Consider the following 22790-nt stretch of genomic DNA (forward strand, 5'->3'; position numbering starts at 1 on the left):
GAGCTACTCCTTGGTTTTGGGGTTATTCCTCACCAGCCCTTAAAGCATATGCTTCACCTTTGAATAGCCCAATTGTGAAGAGGATTAAAAGTGCTGATTGCAAAACTCCGGTAAATAAAATCTCTCAGTGCTTTACTGACAAACCCAGTTTCTTTCCATAGCATTCTCCTCTTTAATCCCCTCTTGGCAGAACACAACATGTTTTGATACCACAGCTCAAATTACATTCCATGGTAAATAAAATAAACAAAAAATAAATAAGAGCTCCTTACCCTAAAAACAAATACCCATTGAAACCAGCTTATTATTCAGCTGGTGCTGCCCATGTGCCAGAAGATACCACTTTGATTTTGTAATTTAATGTATCCTTTTCCCTCAAATACTGAACTGAGCCTCTCCAAACTTGAAATGCTGAGAGTCTAGAGAGGAGTGACCACAGGCTCCCTTCCTTTCTGTTTGCCACCTAGACAAAAAAGAAGGAGGAAACGAGGAGACTAGCACACAAGTTAGTGTTCAAATGTTTGTTTTTGAGGTAAAAACCCCACCCCAGTATACAGAGCCCGCATGGTCTGGGTTGGTGCAGACGGTGAGATTTGGATGGAGTAAAATCAAGCCCTCTAGCTCCACAGGAGGCTGCAGCAGCTACCAGTGCTCATAGCAGCCAAGGGGCTTTGCCTTCAGGGGGACTGGCACGGTCTCTGCTTTCTCCACCAGTGGGGTTTATCCCTGGGGTAGGGGGCTCCTTTAGAAGCATGAAGTGCAGGCATGCCCTCATCTCTTCTGCTGCCATGCCTTTAACAAGATGTTGCATCAAGCAGATCTTCTCTAATGATGCCACACGGTTAGAGGGTTCACAGGGCTCCTTGTACATGACTGAGTACACGGTACACCCTTAGCAAATTTATTTATATGTTTTCCCTGTGTATTTAGTATATTATGACCCCTGTAAATGGAGATTGTTCACATGCAAAGAACTATGGGCTTGGACGTGCTCAGTAGAACAATCAATTATGTGGGGAAGAGCACATTATATAGTCAGGTAGACAATCGTCTCCATCTGACCATTGTCATTCTATTTATACATCTGTTCACTTAAAAGCATTGTAAAACAAAAGCATAGGAAATAGATCCATTAAAAAAAAAAAAAAAGTGTTTTTGCTGTCAGTGTCAGCTTGATTTCCAAAAGTAAATGCCTAGATCTGTTTCAGAGGTTCACTTGGTTTATCTGTGTTGGTCAAGATACTCAGTTCAACACTGGCAGTTCTGAGAGCTTCCAGGTTTTGGTGCTCCACTCCAGGCACTTTTAAGGAGCCTGGATTTCTGCAAAAAGAGATGCTTTGAATGTCTTTAACTAGGTACCCAAAAATGGAACTGGATCACTAGGCACACTTTAGAATATAAACCATTGTAGTTTGCACCCTCTGCATTTTTTAATAATTACAATTATCAGAGCTTTTAGATATGACTTAGCCAGTCTAGGTTCCCTTAGCTTCTTGCAGATGAAATTCAGGTGATTATTACCACACACACAAAAAAAAAAAAAAAAAATCAATGAAACCAAAAATCGTTTGTATAGTAAAAGGTTGTGTATTCGCTGCATTATTCATTGATAAGTTTCCAGTATTCAGAGAAGTTGCTGTAAACTGCTACATCCTTTGGCCTGTAGGAAAGGCAGTGTTTTGTCAGAAGCAATGCTTTGTTTTATTAGTCTAATGATGACTTACAGCTAGCTGTGCAAGCATAACATTTATGATTATTCCAGTTCTCATTGAATAAGGTTACTGATGTATATTTAATTTAAAAATCCCAATTCCAAATGCTGATCCTCATTCTGCAGTAAAGCACGTGAATAACTGCTCAGAAGAATAGTCTTTTTGATATCCTCGAGACCTACATATACATGAGCAATTTTACATGCAAAAACATTTGCAAATTCAAACTCAGTATTAATTAGTTCATGGGGGAAAATATCCACTAGAAAACAGTTCTGCTCTGCCGAACATTATAAAAGTGAACACTTGTGTTAACTTGAAAAGCAACCACACAAAAGGGAGGGAGATGTTTCAAGAAAGTGTAAACCAAGATTGGCCAAATAATTCTCACCTAGATACAATCAGATCACTAGCGTATTGTCATTTTTACCCTTCCTCTGCAAATGCTTTTTGTAAAAGCTCTCTTGTCAGCTGCCTTCAGCTTTTAAGCACATACCTGGGTGTTTGTGCCAGGCTCTCATGCTGATGGCACTCCCCAGCCTCCACCCTCGTAAGCCTTCTCCCATTGCCCGGCCAGCAGATGAGCCCCACAGGTGGATGCAGCAGCCAGCTGGCAGCCTGGGACCTGCAGCAGCCAGCCCTGGACCAGGGAAGGGTCCTGCTGGTCCCCCTTTGGCTCAGCAAGGGACCATGAGTGCTGCCCATCTATGCTATGAAATGCAAGAGCCCCCTGTGCTGCCCCAGGACGGAGGAGCAGGAGGAGGGAAAAGGGCTTGGGCAGCTAAAACTGGGTATCCGGGGTATAGGGGGAAACCAGGTGGAGTGGGGTTCACCAGATGCCTCAGGCACAGTGGAGGGCCTGGCTGTCACTAGCATGTCTGTGGGTCACCTGTGGGTGACTGAGCCCAGGGTGGTGGGTGCCACATGGGAGCTCTCCCTGCACGTGACAGAGCCTGGGGGAGGAATGGGTGGCCTGCTCTTGCCCTCACTGGGGTGACTAACGTGGCCAGACACAGAGCAGGGACTATGTTGAAGCAGGTGAGAGAAGTAAAGGCAGAGAGGAGAGAGTGTGAAAACAGGTTTTCCTGGAAAAGTGAAGGAAATATATCCACGCAGGGGAAAAAAAAAATAATAAAAAAAGAAAAACAGCTGTACTAATTCTTGTGCTTGTTTGATCATGTTCAGAGCCTCCTAAACTCCCATGGAAGGGAACGGTTTTGTTTCATGAGGGTGGTGCATACTGAGTGCGTGTCCATGTGATTTTTGTATTTGTACATTAAACATTTCCCCAAGATGTAATTCTTTCCCTCCTGCACTTGGAATAAAGTGACTTTACAAGAAGGACTGCCTCCAAACAGCAAGCAAAGGAGGGCTGTTGGGGCAAGATAGGGCAAATGTAAATGTGTCTGAGCTAGCTGCTCCACCCAGCCTCTCATCTTTATGTGAAGAAAAAAAAAAAAAGTTTCCAATAACTGAAACAGGCAAGGTCTGATCTGCACAGACGGTCTGCAGGCATCTGCCCAAGAAGCTGACGGTTGGCTGGTACATCCTCATCTGATTTATGTTGTGTGTGTGTTAAGCCTTAAATTGTTGAGTCTCTGGCTGGCTGCAGTGGTATTACTGGATGGTTGGTGTATGTTTTCAGCTCACAGAGCTGGCTCTGATACTGGGGTTGTTGGCGCTGAATCAATTCCAATCTCACACCTGTCTGAGACAATGAAGGCCTTGTTGCACACATCTCCACCAAAGGCTGTCATGCATCTTATTTTTCACATTTGAAGAAGAAGGAAAAAAAAAGAAAGGGAGAACTGAGGAAATGCTGTCTCCTCACAAGACATGTTCTCCATGCCTTGATGCAGCATGCCCTTCTTTCCTTTTGTGAAAATATATCTACAAAACAAAGCCAGTGGAGTGCTTATGGAAAGTATAGCTTAATCCTGGCAGTTAAATGTGACTAAGGCTTAGTCTCCAAGGATTTACTTTGTAGGACCATGCCTGTTGGATTAAGCATGGGAGATAGGCACCTAGTTTGTCACACTCTTAGTGGAAAGTTTACCTCCAGCTGGGTTGTCTCTATTAATAGCTTCTTATCAGTGTGCACCTGTGCCATTTACCAAGAATTTTGGGGCCGTTTCTTGAGATCTCACAGGTTTTGAAAGGTGCTGGGCTCGGATGCCAGCCTGGCTAAGATCCTCTGCTTCCTGGCACTGAAGCAGCTCAGCCTGTGTGGAGGATCAGCCTGGCTCCAGATACCATTCACTCCCGAGTTGAAGGCAGGAGGCTGATTTTTGTCTTGGTCATCCATCTTTGCCCTTGTGGTCTCCTTTCATCCACTCTTCTTCCTCTGGTTCTGTTGCACAGGTGTCTCAGATGTGCATCCTCTGGAAACCGTAATATTTTAGAGCATTTTCCTGCCCTTCTTCCCGCTGAGAGTGTGTTGCAGAGGGAGGCAGGGGCTGCAGACCTGTCCCATGCAGGGCTGTTTCCATTTACTATATTAATTACAATTTTTCACAAACTCAGACAGGAAGCATGTGGCTGAGCATTTCCTTGGGGTGGGAGTTCACTCCCTACTGCTGAAAGAGCCTGAAAATGCAGAGTGGCCTTCCAGATTGTCTCCACATACCTGTTTGCCATGTATCAGCAAAGGCTAACTGAGCTTCCTGAGTTGGCAGAACTGCTGCGGTGCTGTTAGTGACTGCAGCCACCTGTCCAGGTGAAAGGGTGGTTGTGCAGTTCAGCAGCTTTCCCATGTCCTTTTTCTACACTTTCTAGCCTGATGGCCTCCATTTTTTTCCAGTGCCATCACTGGTCACATCGCAAGGGCCGTGCAGATGGGAGTGGGTAGATGGAAGGCAGGGTGGGAGGAGTCGCATGAAATGCAACACAGCGTTGTTTTCTCATTCCTCCTCATCTTGGCTCTTACTGCAGTCTCTTTTATTTGCCCTAAAACATCTTTTGAGGAGGAAAATAGGAAGGAAAAAAAAGAGAGCATGAGGCACAGCAACCCTGCTTGTATCTGAGAGGTGCAGAATTAGACCAAAAGACAGCTCTTCAGCCAACGAAAGCTGGCCTTGCTCTACTAACTAGGCCAGCTGAGGATCTGCCCTTGCGCCCTGTTGGGGTGGTCTCCAGCATAAAAATAAATGATTAACTGTGTAATGAGTGAATATAAAGACAGATGGCAAAGTATACTTCTGTCGGTACTTGCATGCCTTTGTTTAAGAACACAGAAAAAGGCCCTGTGGTGGTGAAATGCAGACAGGAGCGTGATGTTATCTTGTACCTATAAACCTTGCTCTGGGTCCACTGGTGGCCACTATCCAGAACTGCTGAGTTCAGACACACAGGCTTGTACTAAGTAGAAATGGCTCTTTCAGTCTTCAGTAAACAGTATTTTTGCTGCAGGGCTCAAATCCTTCAAACATTTGCCTAGGTAATTGTCTGGTTTTGCCTTCTAATGTCTCATCATCAGCTTATCTGTAAGTTCAGACTGACTAAATGAGTGTGTGAGGATGGGGGAAGAGCTGCTGGAGGCTGGGGAATAAACCATTTCATATTCACTGGCAGGAGAGACTAATGTGAGTGCAGCTAAGCCATCATTTTAGGACCACGTTGGGGAAAAATTGAGTAATATGGCATATTCATTTAAACAGATTAAAAGAGTTGCACAAATAAATGAAGGGGGTTTTTGTTTTGTTTCTCTGGCAGTCCCAAAATATCAACAACTACAAAACAACAACAGCAAGTATATAATTCTTGGTTGCATTTAAATTAATTGTTTCAAAATGTTGCCAATTTTTAAAATTGTGAAAATGTAGACATTAAAAAAATTTCAATTAGGGACATTTCTTTAGTTTTTCTTTCCCTGGCCAAGCCAACAATCTATAACCTACAATAACCTTGTTTCTTGCCATCGCATTGGATTTTTACATTAAATGTAAATGCCTTTGTTTGGTCTTACTCTTACTTAAATAATTATTTAATATTTGCTTACATATCATGATTATGTTTATCTTTGTGATAGTTTCTTAAATGGGAAGAAGTTCAGTTGGCTTGTAATAATGACTTGTGATCTTACTGGCCATGCCACAGTTGTCTAAAACTGCTCAGTTCAGCACATTCAGTTTTGTTTAGCCGTGGTTAGCTAAGTTTCCAAAAAGTTTTTGATGTGTCAGTGTTTCATAGGTTCGTACCCGCTAACAGAGAACAATAATTTTACATTATATTTCTGAGCAGACAGGCTAGTCACAGGGTGTAATTTGGAAAGAGGTCACAGCAGCAAACTAGACTTTTCAAGCTGTTCAGAAGTGTTTAGTACATTAAAGGTTAATTTTTAAGATGTTAAATACAGAAAGTGAAACAAAACTGTTATTTGTATAAAACATCACACATTTCCTGTTCCAAAAAGAAATCTTCCTCAGTCTGGCAGCACAACAGCTGTTTGTTGGTTAATACTGGGAATTACTTTATTTCTTCCACACTGGGACATTTTGCAAAATTTGACATGTGTTGACACTTCTTTTCTATACTGGATTACAATTTTCTTTCAACACAGTTATTCCTCACTCCACCCATTCTGGTAGCACCTATCTGAATGCAAACCAGAAATTATGATCAGGACACAGGTACACAAAATTTGGGGCCGCAGTGCATATTTCTAAGCAGCCTGGTGTCCCGGTCCCCCGCAGGAAGAGCTCCAGGAGTACGGACAGGGAGGCATGCAGGAGTTGGGGCATCAGCAGTCTCCCCCCAGGTCTCCTCCAGGCATCGCTGCCCTGATGGGTGGCACAGACATTTCCTCCCTGTTAGGGGCAGACCCCTTCCCGACCACCCTGATGGGGAGTGTGTGTCCAGGGCCCTGCTGTCTGAGCCCTGCACGTTCAAAGCCCTGCGCCTGCTTATTCAGAGGTGTCATTTTCGGCACCTTGCTTTGGAAGGACTGCCGAGGGTCTTCACCCCTGCAACAGCTTCTGCATGTGTTGATTTGCTGAGCTTCTGCTTCACGTCTTCAGTAGCACTAAAGAGAGAAGCACTTTTAACTTCAAAACTTGTTTCACCTGTATCTTTTGCCCTTCAGATTTAGATCTAGCCTCTGAAATCAATCAGAATAACATTTAAATAGGGCAAGCAGTGTGAACACGCAAGCTGAGCTGCACCTAGTGCATGTCTTGAGCACTCCTGCTCCCATGACTGTGGAGAAGGGTTGAACAAGGAAATGAGTCTTTACTTTCCTTTTAATCCTTCTTCCTCCAGCTGTACTCCTCCAGCTTCTCTATTCATGGAGAAGTCAGGGGAGACATCCCGCTGTCACCCGCCAGTGCCATAGGTTGGGTGGAATCGGTGATGGCCGCAGCACAGCGGGACACTGCATTCCTGGGCTACACAGCAAGTGCCAAAGGATTTCATAAAGGAAGCAAAGCTTTTCTTAAATGGTATTTTAAATGTATTTCTGGACTGAATGCCCCTGACAACCCAGTGAGTTGGGGCTTTCAGCACATACTTCTGGGCTTGACTCATTTTCCATTTCGGTTTTGCAGATCTCCTCAAAACCAGCTTGACAGTTTAGAGGAGCCGATCATTTAATAGAGTTTTCAACAAGTCCGTTTTGGTTTAGCACTATAATGAGCAACGGTTTCTTCGTTACCCACTTTTAAAAAATTCCACACATCGTTCTAAGTTAAACTGACTTTACAAATGTATGTTCACATGAAGAAGACCTTACTTCACCTTGTAAATCAAAGCTGTACTCTGGGGAGAGGTTTCGTACCACTGGGCTCAGTATCATTTTTCTCAAGGTGACCTCAGTTGCTAAAGTATGAAGGTTGCATTTGATATGTCACTTACTTTCTCTAAGTCAATAAAATGAACCAGTGTACCTTTAGATCATCAGAGATCTGCTTATTACCAGAAGTTGTTTTAATCCTGATTTGTGTTGGAATTTAAAAGAATCCAAGCAGATTTCATTTGCCATCCTGAATAAGAGTTTGGAGGGTGATACTCCACTGTGTGTGCAGAGTGCCCCTGGATGAATTCTACTTTATTAGTTTATAGGCTTTCTTCTGAGCACTTGGGATGAGATCATGAAAGTGTAAATGGCTGTTATCTTCAAAGGCCTCTTTCATACTGACAAAACTCCACCTTACCCACTTGTATTAATAATCTATTGCAATCCTAATTAGTCCACGTCAAGGTCAGTGTTTTGTGGTGGATAAAATGACTGTAAGCTCCAGAGAGTAGGTTTTTTCTTACACTACTTTCATGCTGAAAAAAGAGGAGGGAGCACTGAAAGTGTAAAAGAAGAGATTGATGAGGACTCTTTGTTTATCTGTAGGCTAAAGAACTTTAATATGGAGTGATTAGTTCACATCATCAGGAGCAACCTGTAAGATACCTGAGGCCACATTGTAGTCATTCCTTTATCCCAGAAGACTGCAGAGACTGCCTCATTCAACTCTGCTCCTTTTTTTTTTTTTTTTTTAATGGCATTGGTTTTCCAGTGGGAATAGTCCATCCAAGGAACCTTCAACCTCATATTCAATTGTCTTGAAATGTAGGTACAAAGCTAGGAAATGTTTCACTGTGACATGAACCCATGACTGTCTTTTGGAACACCCTAAGGCAGAGTCCCACTCAGGCAATGGCTCTGGGGCTGGGCACCAGGGTATCAGCAATCCCCTCCCAGGACCAACAGGGGTCAGGTCCAGCCCATGTATTGCCCTGGAGAGGAAGGTACAGGTAATCCTATGTCTGCAAATAGCAACTCAAGGTGACTTCCAGATCCTGGCCTGGGAGATATCTCACCACTTCCTTTGGTCTTGCTCCACCCAATGAAAGAGAAACTTTGGAGGTGTAACGAGGCTGAGATTCACTTCACCTAACTTTAGACATCCGTGTTTTGTGTGTCTCTGTCTGACACAGTCATCTGGTATCTTTGTGATCAGGGAGAGAAACAGCTGTTCACCGGGTGTGATTCACCTGCCTGGCTTGGCTTAGATGTCTCCCTTGGGATGAAATTATTTGCAGCCCACAAGTGTGTTCTACCCTGTTGGCAATAAAGTCTAGAGTCTAGACAACTAGCTCAGAGGTAGACACCTACATTGTAGATCTCTCAGGTGGGATGAATCCTCCCCCAAGAGCCTGGACACCAGGAGACAGCACTACACTTTGTACACAATTGGTACCTTAGTTCTGCGTCTGCATTTCCAGGGCATGATACACCTGCCCAAGGCAGACTGAAAGCAGCTGCTCTCACCAGCAGCAAGGTAGTGAGATTGGCTAATTGACCTGTTCCTCAGTGAGCATTGTACTCCTGAGCCCTACACTTCAGGTAGACTGCTTTCAAGATGGGAGCTAACTAGGACACAGTGGATATGTCTCCCCCAAGCTGTTTTTACAGGTGAACTTTCCCTGCCTGGGTGACATCAGGTAATTCACATGTGCTCTGACTCAGCCAAGCACTGAGCTCTGTGCCCTGAGTGCTCTGATGAACTGGAGCCTTGCTTTCTGCATGCATCAGTTCTCTGTCTGCTGAAATGTGGATTGCACTTTTCCTGGGGGGGCAGTGTGAGGATCAAGGAATTAATTAGCTGGAAGGTGTTCACATAGCTACCATGGCTCAGGGAAAGGTAAGGAAGAGAGCAGTATCTGGGACCTACAGCAGCAGAAGGGAGAAGGTGGGGAGGGGACAAATGGGACAGGAGCAGAGGTGCTGTGTTGTCTGGCAGGGTTTGTCATACCGACTGTGGCAGTAGGACAGGGGAAGCTGCCACAGTCCCCATGCAATTCCCCCCCCCCCAGACTCAGAGAGATGTGATTTCTAGGTGTGGATTTACCACAATCGATAAGGGACCAGTAACTCCCCCAGTAGGTCCCATCTCCCTAGTTCCTGTGCAGGTCACCACAGATCGTCCGCCCTCCCAGTGGCAGCACACAACCTGCTCCCTCCCTAGTGCCTCTGAAGCTAAAGGAAACCGCAGTGCCACACAGCAAGCAGAGAAGTGTCTGTGCATGTACATGTGTGTATGTACATATACGTGCGTTTACGTGCTTGTAGTGGCATTCTTCCATCTGTGCCATGGGCACCTCTGCGTCCCACCATCTCCCAGCCTGGGCACAGTGGGGCGAAGGGTGACATCTGCCCGCCACTGACATCCGTGTGGTATCTGTCCCTGATTTCCTCACCGTTTCAGTTTGTGCTTTAGCAGTAGGCTTAGAGATAGGGGAGAACACTGCAGCGACAACGAGTCTGCCGGCATGTCTCCTCCAGAGGAGCCAAAAGAGTGGAAGGTCAAGGTTGAATTCTTTTACTTCATTCCTTGTTGATGTGGGGAGGGAGGGAAGAGGAGGACGGCTGGTGGAATGGAGTCTCCCTCTTGCACAAATAGCTGCAGCTCTCCAGGGTGACTCATACCTCCAAAGACAAAGAACAATGCATCCTTAATTTGCAAAACACAGCTTTCCAACTTCTGCATGTCACTGGCACCCAGAGACTTTGCAGTTTGCACATAATGTCATCATGTTCTTCAAAGCAGCAGTGACGCCAGCCCAGAAGGAGTGTGCTTACTCAGAAGGAGAGATGGTTTATATTTCATCTGAGCAGCTTATGTACTAACCTGCTAGGGCAGCACATATGTTGATTGTGAAATCAGAGTTTTCACAGTTCGGTATTTGGAGATGTCTGCACTTCCGGATTCTTGCACCAAGTCAGCAACGAGACCCAAGAGGTTTCATATGGACACCCCCTCTCCACAACCAGTTGCCATTACCAAAATGCTACTTGTTGTTTCTTTATGGTGTGTTGTGCATATATGGTCCTGCTAGTCTAGGTAGCTCATTAAGGCAGCTTCAAACATGAAGGAATACGTACTTCTCCTCTTATCTATCTGGCAGATTTGCACCATTTTATTCCTCAAGTAGAGCATTTTAAAGAAACGACGTAACACACAAGACCAGATGCACAGAAACTGAATGCAAAGTGAACAGCAGAACTAGTGCTCTGCATCCCAGCACCTAATCACACCGCTCTTTCTCTGTAGTATTCCATGGTTTTCTTTACTATACACTCGATCCTCCTCAGGAGCTGGTACCCTCCTGCATGTCCGTGCAGCACCTAGCACGCTTTGGGAAGTTCCGCATTGACACTACGCACTGCAGCTAGAAGAAACAGCCTCAGCAACTGTTTTTTGAAAGGTTTCTCCTTGAGGCTGATACTTTTCTTCTTTATTCTCAAGAGTGTGATGCCTCAGTGTGGAGAAACTCCCTTGTTCTCCTATCCCACAGAAGGTTTTTTAGAGGCTCAAATGCCTCTAGAACTTCTCTAGCCTTTGCAATACTCCACAAAACCACAGTAATATTGAAATAAAATGAAAGCACACACTGAAGCAGGAGGTTGGTGACAAAGATATCTCTTCCAGAGAATAGTTGGGGATTTGGGTGGTTCTCCCCCCTCAACTTAAAAATTTCCAGACACGCGACATGTCTGTCACTGCTGTTCTCAATCAGAATAAGTCCTGTCACCTGCTAGCAATCTAAAAGGGGCTTTTCAAGGCCATGGAGAGCAGTGAATGCTCATCTCCTATAAATTTCCAGTGGAAATCAGAAGGCTTTGAAAAACTTTACCTGGGGCCAAATCAGAGCTCGCACCCACCTCTGTGGGTCTGGCAAGTCTCCCAGCTGTTGCACTAGGAGGTGGCTCTGTGGTGTGACAGTGGTTTCCACAGCCTGGCACAGGGAGGGAAACCACCCTGTAGGGTGAAGTAGCTGTTGGTGGAATTTTACAGTTTGTTCTGTAATTTTCCAGCTCCTCATGTTCCAGCACTGAGAGGTATGAGAATAGCAGCCTTGTGCGGCTGCTGCCACTGCCGCTGCTGCTGCCAGTGATGAACTTGTCCTTTGGAAAGTCCCCCTTATTTAAGCTACTGACTAATTCTTTCAGCTGCTGGGAGATGACACACCTTTTCACGGTGCTGCATTATGCTGAGGATTTGCTGGGTCCGGAGTGAGGGAGGGAGATGGAGTCATTTCGGATGCCTTGCTTCAGAGGGAGACTAGGTCAGACTCATGCGGAACTGTATCACAGTCGCTAGTGCTTCTCACATCTTCACCTGAGACTGCTGGGGCTAGGAGGGAATGAAAGAAAACGAAGCAGAAAGCAAAGGCAGACACAGGCACGTAAGAGACATTGGCAAAGGAGGGAAGGAGGCAGGTGGCATCTTTCTCCTGAGCACAAAACTACATGGAGTATTTCTGTGCTTATAGTCCATTTCCTCTATTAAGCAAGACACCTCTCTGAATGAACAAGTCTAATCAAGACCATTCCTGCCTTACATTCAAAAGAAGGGAAAGTCACACTGTAAAAACTGTTTCCCTTTGGAAAGATTAGCAAATCAGACTGGGGGGGTGGGGGGGGTGCGGGCAGGATGGACAAATCCCAGACTCAGAGAAGCTTTTCAAAGCCGTTAAGGATCCGACCCTCTCCTTGTCTGCATCCAAGTTTGACACCAGTAAACTAATCCCAGCTTTCCTTCATTCACCCCATGTCTTCTGCCAGTTGCTCCCTTTAAAGTGCTTGCCAGGATAGTGGAGGAATTGCAAAGCTCGATGCTATGCTACTTTCAGGGTTTGTTCCGTATGACTGACAGAAATTTTTGCAACTTGAGAAAAAAAGCCTGGCAACAGCAGTGGCTATTTCGCAATTCATCTCACTATGCCAAGGATGGGGGGATTTTCACCAACATAGTGGCTAATTAGCTGCTCGGTACTCGGGGCTGACTCTCATGTCTCCACTGCCCCTGGCTTGGGAAAATCACTCGTAGTTTGTCCAGGTAATTATATGTTCAAGTAGGCAGGTGCCATTTCTAAGGCAGAGGGGAGAGGGAGGAGAGAAGACGCGCAGGCAGTCTGTGTGCAAGTGCAGCCCAGCAGGAAGGGGAAGTCTGCAAGGCAGGCAGCCTGCCTGAGTCAAAGCCATACCTGCTCCCTCCCGGGCCGCTGACGGCTCCACAGCCATCCCGCCTCACACCACGGCCTACTGACTCACATCCTGCTGCTCCTTTCTGAAGCTTCCAGGAACACGCTGTATCATACCGAGATTTGGCTACGCAGCGCCTCTTGGCTGGGATCAGGCAGCAATGTCTGACCTGCAGTGACACACGGAGAACGGTCCCTCTTTGCGCTCCGAGGGCATAAAACAGATTCAGAAGTGCACAGGATCCAGCCCAGTGCAAGCCATGCAAGTCCACATAAGCATTTTCCTTTTCAGCTCATAGGTACAGTGGGACCTGTTATCTGATTTGAATTGAAAGCTTTTAAGACAGCTAAATTAAAGCTTTTAATACAGCTAAAAAGAATTATTTTCTGACCAGAATATAAAAACTCACAGGGGCTTTCTTTTAGGCATGGTATGGATTGTTATTTTTCTTATTCAGAAATGACGAGGTGGTAGACATTTTTGCTATCATCTCAAGCAACATCCTGAGCTGGTCCTATGAATCACCGCAGCGCCACTGAAACTTGCTGATTTATACATTCTGAGTGCCTGACAGCATCAGATAATTTTCTTTTTGAGGGAGAGGGGGGTGTTGGTTTGCATTGTAAAGTGTGTGCCCCCTCTGAAAAAGAATCTCATAGAAATAGCATCCCAGGACTTCATGTTTATTATGCGCCACTGATTTCTATGTCCTGTATGCTCAGGATCAATTTTACAGACAGAAGGATGTTCTGTGCAAGCTCAGGAGATACACTAGTGGTTTTGACTGAGGTCTTGACCCATCATCTTGTGCTCTGGGTGCGACAGGAATTCTTGTCTTTTTTGTACTTGACTATCAGTAACAACTCTGGAAGACAAAAGGCGCCCTGTGTCACACTGGGACAATTCCATTGACTGTCTGTCAGGTGTTTGCTGTACTTAGCCATGCTGGTTATGCTGAGCAAGGGTATCCTTGGGTCAGGGCATACCCATCTCTCCTGTGCACCCGTGCTCTTGGCTACCTGCTGGACCCAGAGCTGCTCTGAAGAGAGATCATAGAATCATAGAATCACAGAATGGTTTGGGTTGGAAGGAACCTTAAAGATCATCTAGGTCCACCCCCCCTGCCATGGGCAGGGACACCCTCCACTAGCCCAGGTTTGTCAAGGCCTCACCCAGCCTGGCCTTGAACACCTCCAGGGATGGGGCATCCACAGCTTCCCTGGGCAACCTGTGCCAGTGTCTCACCACCCTAATAATAAAAAACTTCCTCCTGATATCTTATCTAAATCTACCCTCTTTCAGCTTAAAACCATTACCCCTCATCCTATCGCTACACTCCCTGACAAAGAGATGCTCCCTCTGTGCAGTGCCTGCGCAGAGCAGGGTTTCAGTTACACAGTTCCCGGCTGGGACTGACTAATAGCTGTTACCGAAGGTGGTATGAAGGGTTGTGGCGGGTCCGGGAAGATCCCTGCTCAAGCCGGTGATTCCACAGCGGGTCCCGAAGGCACACGGCGCTGGCAGCCCGGCAGCCGCAAGGTCTCCGCTGCCACCTACTGATGCGCTGGGCCCCCGGCAGCATCTCTCGGCACGGGAAGGAGCGACCGACAGCCATCCGCTTCCTTCGGGTTAGGCTTTTTAATTTCCCACGGCGAAAACGGCTGGAAAAATGCTAAAAAAAGTATGACCAGAGGGAGCAGCGTGGAAGGGGGAGGCCAGCTTTTTAGTTTTTTTTTTTCCTCCGAGTCTCTTAACCAAAGCTTGTTTCATTAAACTATTAAATATTATGCAACATTTGTACAGCTTAATTACAACTTTTTAAAACAAGGCAAACACAACCTTTTCATGGCAATAAAACATGACGAGGCATGAAAGATGGTTCAATACTTTCTGCTTAATAGCTTGTTAGGCATGAGGCTAGAGGTTGGGAGCTCGTGACTACACAGCAAGGTGTGAATTATTGCACCATAATTCTCGCCCTGGAGTGTTTTATTGCAATTAATAACTGTTTTCATGTTTTAAATACATTTTCTCACACCATAAAAAGCAGAAATGGAAAGTACTTGCTAATGGGAGAAATACCGGGAGGACTGGGCAGAGATCACCAACTGGAGCAACTTCCTTGGTTTCGTGCTATTTTGATCTGCTTTTAAATGATTTTGGAATCCTGTTTGGCTTTCAAACTGTGTGGGCCCAAAGCCCTGTTATTTCCCTTTGTTGAAGTAGCTCTCCCTGCAAATCTCTTCACAGACATTCTGAGTTGGGAAGCAACTCCCATTTATTTGCAGTATAGTTTCACCAAATTAACTTCAGCTGCACAAAGCCACACATTTGGTTCCTCACACCAAGCTACTAACTTCTGAGACGTGCACTTCTTTATTTTGAAATCAGAAAAGAGATGGATTCAGAAAGAGTTTGTTGCCTTTTTGTGCAGCCTAGTCCTGTGGCAAATTTGAACCCATTCCAGTTTAATTTCGGGTAACTTGAAAGCTGAAGAAAAGCAGATATCACAAAAATAAAATGCTGTTTGAGGCCCCTGATCCAGATCCTACTGAAGCTGCCGGGAATGCAAACCTTGCCTTTACTGGGAGCTGAGTCTGCCTCTCGATACTGAAATGGTGCCATAAAAATGCTATTACAGTGATACTTTCCTCCACATGCTATTAAAAAACTGTGAAGGTGATGGCTGGGGTTAGTCAGCACAACCTGCTTTAATGTGTGTATCCAATACAATGTGTTATATTGACATCACTGAATAGATTGCAACTTGTTAACCAGTCTGATGTCAAAAAGCCAGTTTTTAAGAGCAAATACAGGGATTGGGAATACAGGTACCAAGACAGAAAATTGATTGTTAGTTTGAACTTTCACTTAAGAAAGACTTAATGGCATGAGGAGATTAATAATGGGGGTCTCTTGGGCTGTCTGTCACTGCTTCAAGTACCCCAGAGGTGAGTAATAAGAGCAAATGGATGAGGCAGGTCAGATACCTTGGCAATCTCTCTCCGGATGTTACTAGACACATACTTGGTCCATTATCTGGTTCCTAGTCAGGACACAGCACACAGCTAATTCTAGTAGCACTAAGAGCAAGAAACCATATTTAAATTTAGTCTTGTCAGTGTTTAGCAAATCCATGACAAGGTCTTGCTTCCTTGTCTGCCACTGAGGCAGCTGCTGTAGCTTTTTCTGCATCTTCTTATCGCTGTTCCTTTATTTATTGCACTTGGGCCTGTTTTATGGACCAGGATCCCATGCACGCTGGGCAAGGTACAGTACAAAACCATGTCTCTTGTCCTGAAGAGCCAGCAGTGTCAGAAACACAAGAAAAGTGGCAGACAGAGACATCCCACCACGCATTGACAGTTTGTAACAGCAGAAGACTTGACAGTCCGTTCTTTCCTTTCAGCCTGAAAAACAAGGATGGGTGGCAGCACCCTCTTCACACACATCCCGGTCACTCTAAGACAGACTTTTCCCCTCTTCTCTACAGTGCTGAGACCTAAGGACAGAGCACCTGAAAGCAGGTGATAAAGCATTTCCAGCCAAAGAGGTTCAATGGCTTCTGCAGTGATGGTGTTGACCAGAGCCCCTGAGAGAGGTGACAGAGGGGAGGCTCTGTCACTGGTGGTGTCAGCCTTGGTAGAGCACATCAAGGTCTCCCCAGGCAGGAGGACGAGCTGAGGGAGTTTCCATCCCTGGGCTGGGATCCCTCCAGCGCACGTATCATGATTCTAGTACGCGGCCACATTGCTGATCTGAAATCAGTGGGATTGTGTGCTGAAATAAGGGACTCATGATTTAATTAACCCCGTTTTAGAACTGAAACACACAGTGTCATAATATAACAGTGCTTGCTCTACCAATGCTTTGTGGTATTAATCCTAATGCTACCCCTGGAGGTTGAATTTCCTCATCTGTCTCCCTGTCAGTTTAATAAACACTGACTGTACATTAACAATGAGATGATGCTGTAATTCAGAATAAGACAGGCTTTGCGCCTATGTCTTTTTGTTTGTTTCTGCTGAAGCCCATTTAATCCAACCGGATGTTGCTTTTAAAACAGCATGAGTCAACTGGATTTTTTTTTAGGAAGTCTGGCTGAAAAAAAAAATAAATATTAATAATATCTGATTTTTAATATGTTACTCAGCGGAAAAATCTTTACAAGACCTTAGTTTATTCTGCAAGTGCCTTCACTAGTTATTTTTTAAAAGCTTGGAGTTTTATATAAAACTTCCTTTCTACACAAATGAAACAAACAAAATGTAAAACTCATCTCCATAAAACACAACAAAATAATAATTTCCAGATGGGCTTTCTGATGGAAGATCAAAGTCCTTCATCTCAGACTTGGGAAATTTCCCTTCCATGCTGAAATCAGTTTTATCTGAATGCAGTTCATCCAACATTTGCTTTTTTCAAAAGGCAATTAGTTGGGTGAAGCTGCAGAAGAACATTCTTAGAGCTGAAGAAAATAGAAAAGATTTTACTAAAAATAGTAAGAAAAATTCTGGGTAGGTAAGGGGACGAGGAATCTTTCTCATTTTGATTTATACAAAAATCAGACATTTCTACACACCAAAAAAATGCCAGTTTCATACGCAAAGATGAAATAAGCAGAAAAGAGTTGTTTCTGCATTGGTGCAACTGGTTTGGACAAACTCCCTGCCATGCATCTCTGATTTCAAATGTCAGCCAAACTAGTTGTGTGGCTAGAAAATAATAGGTTAGTGTTTTTCTGTAAATATTGTATGCATCCGTGCTTTCTGAGATTTTGTTTCCATGAAGCAGAAGTTTCTACAGAAAACCTGTACTCACAGGGTGTCTGCTTTTTCATCCTAGCAATGCCATCGAGTTTGCATAAAGCTTTCTGTTTCTTAAGTTCAGCCACTGCTAGTAGAGGTACCCATCACTCTGGACTGTATTTCTGTGTTTTAGCATACAGAAAATAGATGAACAAAATACCTGCTCATTTCATTAAGCCTGGGATTTTCAAAAGGTTGGGGAAGTCAAATTCCAGTTCTATTCATCCATTTAGGAGTCTGCCTTCTGAAGGACTCTATTTTCATCTCTGTCTCTCACACACACATACACATTTTCATCTTGTTTTTCTCTCTACATGCACACTTGCACAGAAACACAGTTCAATATTTTTGTCTCCTTGGTGCCATGCAAGACATGCCTTTTTGGCTGAAAGGGCTGTGACCACACAGCCTGAAATACTGTTACATCTCAGCAATGAAGAGTTTCACCTTGGAAAGCTTAATCTGCTTTTCCCTGACCGCTTCTCCCTGACCACTTTTCCCTACCCACCATCAATGTGAAATATCAAAAAGCTTCACAAGAAAAAATGAACTGATCAAAACTCACAGATGCACAAATAATATTTTAGAAAGCAATTCAGCTGAAGGTCTCTTGACAAAGGGGATTATGGAACTGAAATGTAATTATCTTGGCATTTAAGTTTCTATTTCCACCACATGGTTTTGTTCACATATTTGATTGCAAAGTTTTATCATTCAAAACATCCTATAGGTCTCTTTTTCATTGCAGACACAAGGCAAGTGCAGCCATCTCCTCCATGGTCCTATGACCAGTCCTACCAGTACCTGGGCTCCATTGCCACCCCCTCCGTGCACCCCGCCACGCCAATGTCACCCGGCAGGGCTAGCGGCATGACATCCCTCACCGCAGAGCTCTCAAGCCGGCTGTCAAGTAAGTACCTAAAAGTTAGTTCCCCAGCACCGGGCCTCAGCAAAGCCTGGAGGCTGACTCCAGTGCAGACCGGTTGGAATGTCCTTAGGGTGCTGCTCCAGCTTCTCTCCAGTTGCAGTGAAGCCTATTGTAGGCCCTCTGCAGCAAGCCTTCTCCAACGCTTTGCTGAGATTTGTGCAAAGAGTAAAGAAATATGGTTTGGGGCCCAAAGTATTGTCAAAAAAAGAAAAAAAAAAAAGAGGAGAAAGCAGCACTTTGAAGATGTATGGAACTACAAAAATAGTTTGGAGTGCTGAAGAGCTATCGTATCTGCCAAGAAATTAATGCCACAGATATTTCAGTTCTGTTTCCTTCCCTCGCTTTAAATTCAGACCAGAGCACAGCAGGTTATGGGTGGACACAATGAGTGCAGGATGGTGGGGTTTGACATTTTAAGTGTTGCACTGGATTGTCTTGTTACATCTTTGTCAAATTGTATTGCAGAGCTTTACAAGCCAACACAAAAATATAGCATGGAAGTGAAAGCTACCCCCCTGGTTTCCACCGTACTCAACTGACCATCTGCTGACTCTAACCTATGCATATTGAACCAATATGTGTGTGTTCAATAGCAGGAATTTTCTTAAAATGAATGAGAGCCATATAATTCACATTTGCACATGGCTTTTTCAAAAATATCTTCTTTGGCTGCACATATTGCTCTCATTTGAATACTCAGGGCTTCTTCTAAGATCAGAGAGAATCAATTGAACATGCTCCAGCCTGTCCTTTTGTTGTCATATAGAGCCTGCTTTGAAAGAGTCTCAGGGAAAATGCCTACCAAAACGAAATTATTTGTTAGGTCTGGGTGCTAATTACATCTTAGAGATAGCTGAAAATAAAGGAAACTTTTCAGAAGAAAAAAAAAGGGAAATGTATTATTTTTAAAAAAATCTATAAAAATTCTCATTCTTCATTGACACACTTTTTTTTAAAATTAAAAACTCCTTTTTACTTTCTCCCATGTCTTTTGCTCTGTTTGCACTCCTTTCCCCTAGCAAAATGCAGAAACTGAGAAAACAGAGAAGGATGAAAAAAGATCTTCTTCACAGCAACCAGAAAATTTCAATTAAAACAAAGTATTCCAGCAAGTTTTTTTACTTAGAAAAGCATTTTTCGTGACAAAATTGTTTGATATCAATATTCATTATCTATTTTGATTTTCAAACCCTATACGGGGTGTCTGATGTATGTGTAGTTGTAGGTGTGGATACGTGAATCAGACTGAATGGAGATGTTAATCACATTTTACCTCTGCCAGTGTGGTGGCTAAAGTTACACTCAAGTGGGTGAATGCACCCAGTATTGAAATGCAATATTTTTTGCATTGCCATAGTGCTCAAATGTCCTCATTGTGTAGCGGGGCCCTTATTGTGCTGAGCAGGGTATGAGCACCACCAGCTTCCATGGTGGCTGCCCCCAGGAGTGCACAGTCTAACAGCAGATAGCCATGTGTGCATGCAGTAACTGCACCCTGTGTTTCTTTTGTGGCACATGGTGAGCGTGGAGATAGAGCACCAGCACTAGGGCTTGTCTGTGCTTTTTGTGCCCATGGTCAAAGCGATTTACCTTGGGGCAGGCACAGTTTCTCCATGACTTGTGAAGGAACCTAGAAGAGCTTAATTCACGTGTCAGCATTCTTTCTTTCCTGTCTTAATTCTGTACATGGAGGCTCATCTCTGCACTTCTTAAGTGTTTCTTACAATGCTTCCAAAATGTTACTTCTATATTAAATGTCATTTGGTATTCCCAGAAAAATCTTTCACAATATTTTCTCCCTAATCCCATTACTGTCACACACACTTCCTGACTACCTAAGAAATTTCTCATTGTCAGGACAAAGGGCAAATTTGAGGTTTTTTTAGGCCCTAGCATCTAAAGACATGGTGCCCCAAAAGAAAATGCAAAGATATGGACATACTTGAAACACCTTAAGTTTCATTATTCTGCTCTTTGTCAAACTGGGCATAAGAAACCCTCATCTGATAAGTGATGTGTCTGGGCAGTTTCAAGAAGTTTTATTTCTTTCTCAGGAATGAGGTGTGGAAGAACCATTTGAAATCTGGCAAGTTGTCAGATGCCACCTTCAACCTTAGCTGCTCTGAAGCTCTTGCTGTTCCATACTACAATGTATCTTGCTTTTTTAAATCTAAAGGTGCTGGGGTCTAGGGAAAGGAAATGTGTTCAGGGGTCCCATTAATCTTCCAGAGAACAGCAGACGGCAAACTCAAAAAGGAAGCATACAGCATGCGTCAGAGCTTTTCTAAGAAATTTATAGGAATTTGTCAAAGTATGCTGGCTGTATCATTGACGAGCTTTCAGACCCTGGCGCTGGAGTGTGTCTGCTCTAGCTTTAAATCCAGTCAGAGCCAAGAGCTTTGTTTTCTCTCTGCTTCTTTTCATGAGTATTTCCTTCAGCGCATGGCTCCTCTTCTGCAGACTCCATGTCTTGTCTGACAGAAGTAGTTGTCTTCTGGAAAGATTTTTTCTTAATTATTATTGTTGTTATTTTAATCATGCATAGCTGCCAACTCTAGGGACTGACACCTTCCATTAATCTGAGTCATGATGAAGATCCTTCCTAAAGAGGCCATCATCTGCTCTGCCTGTTTAATCCTTGCACACCAGGGAAGGAGACGGTGGGACTGGGCATACTTCCACTGATGTCAGACAAAGTGGAGCAGAATTTGACTGTCCTATAAAACATTTCGCTTAGCAGGATGAGAAAGACTTCTAGCACACATGAAAGAAAGAAAGAAAAAAGGCCAAGCCCCAAATCTATCATTCTGCTTTAAAAAGGCAGTGTTATTGTCCTTTTTTACATGCTTATTAGAGCCAAGATTTTCAGAAGTTAGTTACAATTATGTGGACATTCTATGAGGACCCAGATACGAAGACCTTAAGTGAACCTGATTTATCTTGACTTTGGTAGTGTTGAGAGTCAATGGGGAGCTGTGCTCCTAAGTGCTGACAGCTGGGCTGAGCCTGTGTAAATCCTGCCTGTGCATGTTTGTGTACCTGAAGGACGATACCTGCTCCTTGGAGCTTCCCGTTGGAGTTGGCAAATAAAACTGGATGCAAGGAGAGACTATGCAGAAGCTGGACAATTTATATTTAGGCCCTCTCAGTGTCCCTGGTGAGTCAAGCGATGCTGAGCAAGGAGCTTGAGATCCGCGTCCCTGTTCTGCACCCACCCACCCACCCACTCAGGACAAAGGCACTGTGCAAGTGTAAATAATTGCATGTGCTGTAATGTCTCTAAGAGCAAACACAAACACATAAAAAACAGGGTGAGAGCGTGGCACTCCTCTTTAATTGCTGCTTTAATTAAATTAATCCAAAACACCCAGATCCATGAGCACTACAATGACTGCACTGGAGAGCAGGTGAGGGATAGCTCTGTTCCGGAAGTAGCAGCACTGGTTTGGCTAACTGTAGACCAGAGTTTGGATGTTGATTATCGCCCCGAGCAGGTTAACCTCTGTTCTGCCAGTTCAACAGTTCTGTCTCCTTTCCCCACCACCCAGGTGCTTCTGACTTGACTGCATTCAGTGACCCCCGGGTGGGAATCGACCGCTCCTTCTCTGCGCTCTCCTCCATCTCCGACCCTCGGATGCACTACCCGGGAGCATTCACCTACACGCCGACACCCGTCAGTTCAGGGATAGGGATCGGTATGTCTGCCATGTCCACGGCCACAAGATATCACACTTACCTCCCGCCTCCCTACCCCGGCTCGTCGCAGGCCCAAGGCAGCCCGTTCCAGACCAGCTCGCCCTCCTACCACCTCTACTATGGAACCTCCGCCGGCTCCTATCAGTTCTCCATGATCTCAGGGGGAGACCGGTCCCCCCCACGCATCCACCCCCCCTGCACCAACGCCTCCACAGGATCGACGCTTCTCAACCCCAACCTCCCCAACCAAAGTGATGTGGTCGAGGCCGAAGGGAGCCACAGCAACTCCCCCACTAACATGGCGACCACAGCCAGGCTAGAAGAAGCGGTGTGGCGACCATACTGAATGAATTTTAAGTAGTTATAGGCCAGGACTCATGTGCTTTCTCATTTCCCAGTGCCCGTAGGTATGCTATAAACACCTGTCTTGCTTATGGGCCCTGCCATGTTCATACATCACTTTCAGAAGCAAACCCTTCAGAAGTCAGTGCTCCCAGGAGCGGTGGCACGTATTAGCCAGACCCTGGCAAAGTGATGTCGCTCCAGCAAAGCATCCCTAGTGGGTGGCTGAGCTTCTGTAAAGGAGGACGCCAGAGCTGGTGGTCCAGAGGTAGCGAGAATGGGTAGAAAGGTACCCAGTCTGTTTCCAAGCCTGTGGCTTTCTAACGTGCCTG

The 22790-nt window shown here is 44.8% G+C and overlaps 1 protein-coding gene across 1 annotated transcript in view; it reads left to right on the forward strand.

Annotated features, from left to right (window-relative positions):
- The window catches only part of RUNX1 (runt-related transcription factor 1), a gene marked incomplete at its 5' end in the record, with an annotated part of 68827 nt that extends 46365 nt beyond the window's left edge, over positions 1–22462 (forward strand). Inside the window, 2 exons of the mRNA XM_010079952.1 lie at positions 18241–18402; positions 21969–22462. Coding sequence (XP_010078254.1) covers positions 18241–18402; positions 21969–22462 — 656 coding nt within the window. The remainder of the gene's footprint in view (positions 1–18240; positions 18403–21968) is intronic.
- Positions 22463–22790: the final 328 nt, after the last annotated feature.

This window comes from Pterocles gutturalis, unplaced genomic scaffold (genome assembly GCF_000699245.1).
Source record: "Pterocles gutturalis isolate BGI_N339 unplaced genomic scaffold, ASM69924v1 scaffold36439, whole genome shotgun sequence".
Classification (NCBI taxonomy): domain Eukaryota; kingdom Metazoa; phylum Chordata; class Aves; order Pterocliformes; family Pteroclidae; genus Pterocles; species Pterocles gutturalis.